Below are 10,357 nucleotides of genomic sequence, written 5' to 3' on the forward strand. Positions count from 1 at the left end.
TCTGAAGTTATCCACACAGTACACCCGCTGGAACCTGGACTGATACAAAACATTGGTCGGCAAAGTCCAGACAGCTAATAACAAAACTAAAACAGTTGGCCTAAATAAAAAGTCCAGATATGACAGCTTTTCTTTCCAGGGTTTTCCGGGTTGGTTTTCCGACTTCCGCTCATCACCTTCTCGGATCTTTATCTTGCTCTTTGTTTCATCTTTGACGTGGGCCGGCATTTTCCCACAACACCCTGCTGTTGCTGCTGCTGCTCTCACAGATGACGAAAATGGCGGACAACGGGTCGTCGGTAGGTTTCTGAAAGATGCTATTTTATCTTAATGACATTGACCCATTTCAGAGCGGGGTTTAACGTGTTGTTTTTCGACAGGTCGAGATTGTTGAAGGCTGTCGCCTCCCTGTTCTTCGTAAAAACCAAGAACACGAGGACGAATGGCGTAAGTATTGTCTGGTTGTTTCCCCAGTGCTAAGCTAATGCTAGTGTTAATGCTAATGCTCAGTGGCGAACCTCAGCTGTTGTTAACGGGCGCTCCGGCCTCTGGTTAAAGCACAGTAAACACCACACTGACAGGGGACCCATGTAGGTGTACAGCGTGAATGACTTCATTTTGAATGTGTACTAATACACCGTTACATCTAACAAGTATTGAACAAGCTATCTCTGGGGGACCTTTTTATGAAAATAAATGTTATTGCGAAAGACGAGGCAACATCCAGCTGACACCAGGTTGTTTACAAATCTGAAGCTGGTGTTCAGGTTAAATAGCTGATTGTCTGAATGCAGGCAGGCTCACTTTTGGTCATAGTAGTTTTGGTTGACTTGTTTTGGCAGTATGAGAAAAGTAACAGTCTTAGTAAAATCAACCTAAATCAGCCGGATGCCTCGGTAACATTTTACCTGTGACATCTCGACATATGCACACAGTACATGGCATATTTAACCTCACATCCCAATAGGATTTACGCCGTAGTTTCCAACCTCTTGGCTTAATTTTGACCCGTAAAATTAAGCAATAATTTTTCACCACCTCTTCTCCGTATCCCATCTTCGAGTTTATTCATTGCAACCAGTATTTGAAGTCTGAAGAGCTATAGCCAGCCACTCTTATACAATATGAATGCAAAAGACAAAACAATGTAAGTATTTTGTGCAGCACTGCAGACACATGTTCGCTTTTCTTGTGTTTTTCGTTATTTCATGACTATAATCTTAATGCTTCAACCAATGCTTCAAGTAATTATTTACTTGTCAGGAGCTTGTGAGAAATTGCTATCTTAATTTCCTAGATTGTAAATGTGATCAAGGTCTTAAAATGACTTGTGTTATGTAAAGCCCAAAAAATACTTAAATTATGGTCATTTCTAAAGACTTTAAACCACAATGTCTGTTGTCCTTTGTTAAGCATGGTGGTAAAACTGTAATATTAATGACCTCTCTGCTTTTCATCCAGCATTGGCTGAAATTCTGAGTGTGAAAGAAGTCTCTGGGAGAAAGCTCTACTATGTCCACTACATTGACTGTGAGTATAATTTGTGTCCCTTTTTGGTTTTCTTTTACATTTTAATTTTTACAGTCACTTTGTAGGCTGAATTACATTTTGCAGCAACTGAGTTATGTTACATTAACATCACAGCAAATATGTTCTTGTTTGTGTATAAAAGTCAATAAGCGTCTGGATGAGTGGGTCACATCGGACAGGCTGGACATGAAAAAGCTCCAGTTCCCTAAGAAAGAAGCTAAAACTCCAACCAAGAATGGTCTTCCAGGCTCCCGGCCCAGTTCTCCAGAGAGAGAAGTGGTAAGCATATATATACTCCACCACCAGATATTTATTCAAGACCTTCAAACATTGCAACAATACACTTAAGTTTGGTAGCATCATTTTACCATTATTAAAGCATTAGTTGATACAACATAAGCCAGCATTTTAGATCCTAGATTTTTCAGCAGCTGTAATATTTACAGTAAAGATGACTTCAAGTAGTACTAGTGAATACTGTGTTTTTTTTTTTTTTTAAAAGATGAGTCAGATTAGTCTTGTTTGTAGGTAGCCTTTTGTATTGCTTCACAATGCTCACAGAATTTGAAAGGTAGTGTTAATGCTAATCTCAGTTATTGTGTTATGAATTTTTCCAAGTGGATATAATAACCTAGAGCTTAATAAGCTAGAGTGGCATTTTTAATCTGTGATAAATACTACAAGCTGCTTAACACGTGAGTGAGTAAGAATATCTTACGTTTTTTACAACTTGATAATTTTTGCTGTTGGTTTGTTTTCATTGCAGAAAAAGTCAGAATAACGATGTCAACAACCATTTACATGGTCTTTTTTTTTTTCTTTCTTTTTTTTTCTTTTTTTTTAACCAAAGACCTACAGTATGTTGTATGTTGCTTGTACAGTGGTTTGTTCAAATCTACCAACAGAGCAAAGCCTTATGGGCACAGAAACATACATTCATTGCTTTTTACATTTAACCCAGCCTCAACACTTAAGGATAATTTTGGAGATTTAAGGAGTGAGTGCTATTGAACTCTCCATTTTCAAATATTGATATCCTCAGTTTTCATTCTTGAATATTTTTCATTCATACTTCAGATCTATTTTGGATTCAAATAACTGTTTATTTTAATGATGTGTTCATTTTTATTCAAGACACTAGTTAGTTTGTGTGTACAGTGAATACTAATTGGTTATACAGCATTAACCCAAGGGTTAACATGAATGTGAGTTAACCCCCTTCCTTCTCTTCCTTTCTGTTCAATTCAGAGGAAGAGTCTAGATCTCAACCTACAATCTGCCACAGCTCCTTCCAGAGGCAAAACCCTCCCCACACCGGTACAACTTGAATTTACCCATTCCAAAAATGACTGAAACCTTGTTTAAACCTGGTGTTAACATGCATCTTGTATGATCATACAGCTGTCGGGTAATGCTGAACTGCATGGAAATCCAGATAGAAACAGCCATGACACAGTAAAGGAAGATGATGATCCAGTCGTGCAGGTCAAATCTGGAAGTGGTTTAACAAACAGTGTATCCAAATCTTTGTCAGGTGTACGCACTGGACATGTCAAGCCACATTTCAGCTTCAAATCTTTCAAGGTAGCCGGCATGTTTTTTTTCTGTGTTGTAATCTTCTGTGTAGTAGTGCTGAAAATTGATTATTTCATGAGTTTTAATTAACTGCTGATATTAAATGGAATATTTAACAAATCACATATACTGTAGCAGCTAATGTATTAACTGGCATGATAGGAAAAAGTGAAAAGCTGTTGATGCGTGCCAGTTGGTATTTTAAGAGGGGTACAAAGAAAACATTTTGGTAACAATGACTTCTGCAGACATATTGTTAGTTGAAATGCAACCTAATGCAGTTGTAGCTGATCTGTGTCTGTTGCATCTTAATACCAGGTTTAAATCAGGTATTATTTGCATTGGAATAGTTTAACCTGGCTCCATCAGTGAAAACTGCAGGTAGTATTAAGATGGCACTCAATCATTACATTGGCTCTATTTTAAAACTTTACCACATGCCTCTGGTCTGGCTGGAATCAAAAAGTATTGTTTGGAAACAAAAATTCTGATTTGAAGTATTTGGTCTGTCTGTCTTTTAAGCAAAATGTCTAACAACATTTGTCTGCTGCAGAAAAGGAAAGTAGAGACCGTCCCCTTGGCGACTCAGGTATCCCCGGCCACCCCCGTACCCTCCCTGCCAAGTTCAGCTGAAGCCTCTCAGGCATCTGTTTTTCCTGCTGTGAGGGACACCAACACCTTTAAATCCCGCGAAGACCATGACCAGCTCGCTTCACTTACAACGGTAAGGGACATCCTCTTGGATTCTTAAAGATTTTAGGTCAAGTCTTTTATCGCTGGCTAATGTGTAATTTCTCATTTCTGTGTAACAATAGAACGGCACTGCCCGACGACTCATCCCCGCTCAACCCGGGAGGAAGAGGAAAGCTAATTGTGGAGGAACTGACGAGGTATGTAACTTCTCTATTTCTCCTTTATACTCAGCTTTTTATTTTCTCAATGAAAATCTCAGAGTCTCTGCAGCTGTGTGGTTTTGTAGAATCATGATTTTATCCTCCTTTATTTTGAGCCATGCCAGCTAAAATACATATATATTATGTATAATTTCAGTTCTGGTAACATTCTGTAATTGGATTTTTTAAAAGAGTAATTTAAACAAATTAAATCATATTTTTATAAAAGTAACAAAATTTAAATTTTCTCACATGAATGCATTGTCATCCTTCTTTTCTTTTCTCTCCTAAAAGAGTTCTCCCCATTTCATTTCATTTTTCACCTTTGTCATTTCTGTATAACCATCCTAAAAAGTATACAAGCATGTTGACAAAAATCTTTGCCAGTTTTACTTTTAATTGGTTTATTTTATGAATGTTTTGCAGGTCATGTTTGTCATGGTGTTTAAAGCAGGACATTATATGTCACCACGTCCTGCTGTTAGTCTAAAATCTATTTTGTTAGGGCCTTGCTTTAGTTTTAATGTTGTTTGATTAGTGAATCATAATTTTCAGACTTACTTAGAGCCGATTGTGACCATTCTGATTACATACACATGACAAAGCAGTTGTACACACCGAAAAGAGATTTGATGTCACTAAAGGAGTCTGAAAAATGACCAAACCTACCAGATCAGAGTTTCTGTTTACTCAGTCAGCCTACTCACACATGAGCAGCTCAGCTGTAGTTTTGAATTAGAAAACCTCCTACGTTCTCGCATCATCTCTGATGACAGCAGCTAGTAGGTTTGTCATTTTAGTTAACAAAACAATCTGTCAAACCCACTTGAAATAATTGGTCTGACGTTTGTGTTTGCTCTTTTCCTCACTCTTCACTCATTGTCTGACATTTCTATCTCTGCCTGTGACTGCCAGTATGGCTGGTTGGCTACCATGAAATGTACTAAAACACTGAAGTTCAGTATTGCTTTCAATTTGACCCCTTAATCAAACTGTTCAGTGTAATTTAGAGGCATTTACTTCTTAGTTTCTAAGCCTATGTTTTTGTGTCTTTTTCTGCTAGATGATAAAGGTTTTGCAGTATAACAACCCTCAAAGTGCCAGTGTCTTTCTACCACCACCAGAGGTCTGTTTTATTTCCTATTATTGCCCATTGATTGTGTGTTACTGTCCAAATTCAGCTGTGGCTTAGTGGATCCAATAAAACAGAGGTGTTGCTTACCTCAGACCCAAGTTTAGTCCTTTGGTAACATGTTCAACCACTGTGATTATACATGTTACTTTCTTAAAGAAATCTAAATGTGTGAAAATACATTAAATAATCGATTTGATCAAGCATTTTTTTTTGTTTTAACACAGTTTTTAACTATTTGAAAATAACTGTAGCAGGAGTGTCTAATGTGTCTAATGTCCACTTTGTTTATTGCCAGGACTCCCAGGACAGTTCAGATGGCATCCCATCTGCACCTCGCATGACGGGCAGTCTGGTGTCTGACCGCAGCCATGACGACATTGTCACCCGGATGAAAAACATAGAGTGTATAGAGCTGGGACGTCACAGACTGAAGCCCTGGTACTTCTCGCCATACCCGCAGGAACTCACCACATTGCCCATCCTCTACCTCTGTGAATTCTGCCTCAAGTACCTCAAGAGCCTCAAGTGTCTCCAAAGGCATTTGGTAAGAATCATCTCTGGCTTAATCTCTGGCTGTTTATATTGTTGCACATTGATTTAATCCTTTTGTGTCTGTAATCTTTGACAGACAAAATGTAATCTGAGACATCCTCCAGGCAACGAGATCTACCGCAAAGGCACCATCTCATTCTTTGAGATAGACGGCAGGAAAAACAAAGTTAGTGAGATTATATTTTTCTCTGTCTTTTCTATGTTTTTACAACATTTATTGTTTTTATTTAGTTTTTGATTGATATATGCCTGTTATATTTTTTTCCAGACATATTCCCAGAACCTGTGTTTACTTGCTAAGTGTTTCCTGGACCACAAAACTTTGTATTACGACACGGACCCTTTCCTCTTCTATGTAATGACAGAGTATGACTCCAAAGGCTTCCACATAGTGGGCTACTTCTCTAAGGTACACAAATTATGCAAATAATTTTGAACTACTGATGCAGCCTGTATGTCCTGCGTGAACAGCGTGGAAACAAACCTCTATCTAATCAGGTGTAACCTAATTTTGATTTTCTGTGTGCAGGAAAAAGAGTCAACTGAAGATTATAATGTTGCCTGCATCCTGACGTTGCCTCCCTACCAGAGGAGAGGCTATGGCAAACTGCTCATTGAGTTCAGTAAGTGCAGAATCAATCAAAATCTTTTTTTTTTTTTTAAATAATCTTTATTTTATTTATTTATTTATTTTTGGACATTTCTGTGCCCACCTCACTTGCTCACTGTGTGATTGTCAGGTTACGAGCTATCTAAGGTCGAAGGGAAGACTGGCACTCCTGAGAAGCCACTTTCTGACCTCGGTCTTTTGTCCTATCGCTCCTACTGGTCCCAGACCATCTTGGAAATTCTCATGGACCTTAAACCTGACAATGGCGAAAGGCCGCAGATAACCATCAAGTATGTGACTGTTGGCATTTTACCTCAGCCTTTAATTGTCTCCCAACAATCATTCGTTCTTTCTTCATTTGACTTTTTTTGTACCCTCAGTGAGATCAGTGAGATCACAAGTGTAAAGAAAGAAGATGTCATTTCAACACTTCAGTACCTCAACCTAATCAACTATTACAAGGTGAGAGACCAACGCTGTGTGTAAAGTGACTGATGATCACCAGTCCTCCTGCCTCAAAATGGAGATTTTCTGATCTGGTCTAAAATGCCTTCTTAGTAACTTAAATGAAAATGGATAAACAACAGAAGTTGGTAACTGCGGCCTGTTCCAGAAAATGTGACTCACAAACTCTGAACATTGAGCTGACTAACCCTGAGATGGAACGCTCAGAGTTTTTGTTTTGAATAAATTACCCTCCTCCTTGCATTTTCTTTAAGTGATGATAAAGTGGTAAGATCTTACAAAGAGTGATTCTCAGTGAGGAGCAGAATTTGAGTGGTTTTGGTTGATGGTGATGAGATAGTGGATAAAATGTAATTTTAAAAATTTCCATCACTGGTTAAATAAGGTGTATGTACTCCCAAATAGTCTGCAGTATGCTGTGAAATGACTTTGTTCTCTTCTCTTGAATCTAGGGTCAGTACATCCTGACACTCTCAGAAGACATTGTGGAGGGGCATGAAAGAGCAATGCAGAAGAGACACTTGCGCATAGATCCTAAATGCCTTCACTTCACACCTAAGGACTGGAGCAAGAGGGGCAAGTGGTAGAGTCCCAGCCTGGTTCACACAGTCCCCCCTCCCCAGCTGTCCACTCACAGAAAGACAAAGGTTTTTGTCAAGCTGTTTCATAAAGAACCTCGTAACCTTTTTGGAACCAGACCCAAACGATGAACATAAACTGTCACTTGAGAAGCAAAAGCTTTCATTGTGAATATTCATTGTATTTTGTGAATATAAAAACACTCAAACATGGGGACAAAAGAGAGACAGTGACACCGCCAAAAACTTTCAGAAACAACGCACTCTCTACTGTACAAAAAATCCATTTTATGACTGAAACCGTGTGTTAAAAGTGAGATGAGGTGTTTGTTTAATAATGTAAATTAAAGCCTAAAATGGCAAACGTACAGACCACCCAGTGCAAACAAGATGGTGGATTTATAGATAAAAAATTTTACAGTTCTACACTGAATTTCTTGGTAAAAACCACAAAGGAGTTTACTTGTCCTGAGATTCAACAAGGATTTTTTCCCCTCTGCTTTGGCCAACACAAACACAAGTGTGTGTTTTTTATTCACATCCTTTGTGTCTGCCACAAGAGGAAGTAGAATTAAAATATTGTCATCTGAGTTATTTATGTATCTCAGAAAGACTTTTGTAAACACAGTCCATCAGAATTCCCTGTGCGACTTTATCCGATAAAATCACTTCAGTTTTTCATAAAACTCATTTTTAAGAAACCATAGTTGATTGAGGAACCACACTCCAAAATTAAATCTTCTCTTTCTACTTTGTTTAGTGATATTTGTACAAAGCGAGCAGGCCTCAACACCTCCCTCCTTGTTTTTTGTTGAAAACAATGTCCAGTGATGAACAGGCTTGTTAGATTTACACTCAACCCATTAATGACTGTGATTTTGTGTGAGAAGGTGCAAGGAATCAACATTCAGATCTGCTTTGGCTCTAAGACAAATACCCTTTCAAATTCTCATCTCAACACACAGATACTAATTTCCTGTTTATTTTGATTCTCCCAGAGTGCCTGAATTTTAATGTGTCCTGACTAACAGGGAGAACAGAAATGTGCAGGTTGTTTCCTGCTGTAGGTTATTTTCAACAACCAGAACAATGTGGATACAGGCAGACATATTCTAAACTAGACATCATGACCTGCCGGTGTGATGTTGCATTAGAACCAACATGACCAGTTTATGCTGTTACTATTTTACAAGAGTAACTGTGCTTTTCATTTCCCTTTATTTTGAATAGTTGGAGGCTTTACAGTCTTTGTGATTATTCAGGTGAATATTTCATATTTAATTCAGATAATCCTCTGTCATGATCATCTGTATACAGTGTGCAATGAGACAAATCAATTCCCCCAATTATAACATGTTCCTTGTAACTACATATTGAACCTGATTGTAAAGAGGAAAAAAAGCTTAGAAGACAGAAGCCATGTTGAACTGTTAGAGGAATGTAAATTTTGTGTACAGTTGTCTTTTCTTCTTCTTTTTTTTTTACTTAATGTAAACTAACGGGCCTCACAATGTTGAGAGGAGAAGACCTTAAAGTGATATCTTACTTTCAGTTTGTGTTTTATGTTTACGTGTCACAAAGGATGTTGAATTTACCTTGTTGAAATTATTTAGTATATCTTTATGTGAAACACAGTTGAGAGTATGATTTGAACATTTGATATGAAAAGCTTGTTGAATTGATAAAAAAAAAAACAAACCCTAAAACATTTTTAATGTGTGACTTGAAAAGTGAGCCTTTCCCCCTTCAGTACACAGTAGTTTTTGATTTCAAAAAGTTTAAACACTGGTGAAGCTTCATGGCACTTACATTACTGTAGAGGTCCCTGAAGTCAACACAACAGTTAATATAGATACCTGCGGAGTTTGCCTGTAGTGTCACATGACTGCTAATATTAGATGTGCAGAGGTTTGTTTGGGCTAAGAACTTATAACGTCAAATGTGGCCTCACATTAGTCCTGTGTATGTCTTAATTTCAGAGTTAGTATAGAGTGTGTCCACCAGGGGGCGGCATTACAAATGTCCGTCCTTGTGTGCAAAAATTGCATTACCAAAGTTCAAACCACAGGCTAAATTTAGGCATGAGGGATGATTGTTTAAAGAAAAATGCAACAGTGCAGCCTGAGCATTGTGATTCTATTACTGGACCGAGTTAATCTGAACAACAAATGGACGCCAGCAGTGGATCAAATTTGGTAACCCAAGCTACAAGATTAAATAACTAAAAACATGATGCTGAACTGTGGAGGTAGCCTAAAGGAGCTGCCGCATGTGTAAGATAACTGTACTTTTTCCTAGAGTACTTCACCGCTGCTCTTGACCCGCGCCTTTACAGCTGAACAGGGAAAGGTAGGCGAAGAGGTGACGGTTTGCACTGATCTATTACACCCTTTAATCACATGATGGGTAAAAGTTTATTAGTATCACCCCACCGTTTCTGCACGAAAAGTAAAATCTTTCTGTTTGAATCAACACGTTTCCTCAGCAGTTCCACTGAAACACTGGTGAAGCCTCTCCCAACATCACATCACACCCATTTTCTCTCTGCACCTGGCAGAGCCACACCAGTCCCCATGAGGACAGAGAGGAATTTCACACTAATCTAATATCCTCGCCACATTACTCATTTGGGCCGTCTTCCTGAGCTCCACTACATTTCCTCACCCTGATTCCTGACTGACTGCTGGCAAATTCTGTATTATCTGGACTTCTCAGATCCAAGGACTTTATATTATTTATTTCTGGATTCAGGTGCCCTGATTAAAACTCACGTAGAAAATATTACACATGAGCTGAAACAATACGTTAATTTACTGATTAGGCTATCAACAGAAAATGAATCAGCAAGTAACGAATTCACTGTTTAAGTCACTTTTCAAGCTAAAACTCCAAATATTCTCTGGTTTCAGCTTCTTATACGATGATGACATCTGATATGTTACACCAACATTTTATTTTGGACAGTTGGTTGGACAAAAAAAGCAATTTGAGCATGTTAGGGTGGATCCTAGGAAGCAGT

The 10,357-nt window shown here is 38.3% G+C and overlaps 1 protein-coding gene across 2 annotated transcripts; it reads left to right on the top strand.

Annotated features, from left to right (window-relative positions):
* Window positions 1–192: 192 nt before the first annotated feature.
* On the top strand, window positions 193–8,972 carry LOC108893587 (histone acetyltransferase KAT5). Of its 2 annotated transcripts, XM_018691747.2 has the most exons (16): window positions 193–299; window positions 381–447; window positions 1,462–1,530; window positions 1,673–1,809; window positions 2,779–2,847; window positions 2,932–3,114; window positions 3,659–3,829; window positions 3,921–3,995; window positions 5,062–5,124; window positions 5,429–5,677; window positions 5,762–5,851; window positions 5,954–6,094; window positions 6,215–6,308; window positions 6,426–6,585; window positions 6,676–6,757; window positions 7,213–8,972. In XM_018691747.2, the coding sequence occupies exons 1-16, from the start codon at window positions 270–272 to the stop codon at window positions 7,345–7,347; spliced, it is 1,815 nt and encodes a 604-aa protein (XP_018547263.1). In that variant the 5' UTR covers window positions 193–269; the 3' UTR covers window positions 7,348–8,972. The 2 variants fall into 2 exon arrangements, with proteins under 2 accessions (XP_018547263.1, XP_018547264.1); XM_018691748.2 differs by lacking the exon at window positions 2,932–3,114.
* Window positions 8,973–10,357: the final 1,385 nt, after the last annotated feature.

Source organism: Lates calcarifer, linkage group LG20, assembly GCF_001640805.2.
Source record: "Lates calcarifer isolate ASB-BC8 linkage group LG20, TLL_Latcal_v3, whole genome shotgun sequence".
NCBI classification, from domain to species: Eukaryota; Metazoa; Chordata; class Actinopteri; family Centropomidae; genus Lates; species Lates calcarifer.

What these genes read in the sequence shown, in the direction of transcription:
- LOC108893587 (XM_018691747.2), top strand. Translation starts at nt 270, where the DNA reads ATGACGAAAATGGCGGACAACGGGTCGTCG. An exon ending in AGAACACGAGGACGAATGGC is followed by an intron (nt 448 to 1,461) that starts GTAAGTATTGTC and finishes CTTTTCATCCAG; the next exon opens with CATTGGCTGAAATTCTGAGT. An exon ending in TAGTGGGCTACTTCTCTAAG is followed by an intron (nt 6,095 to 6,214) that starts GTACACAAATTA and finishes TTCTGTGTGCAG; the next exon opens with GAAAAAGAGTCAACTGAAGA.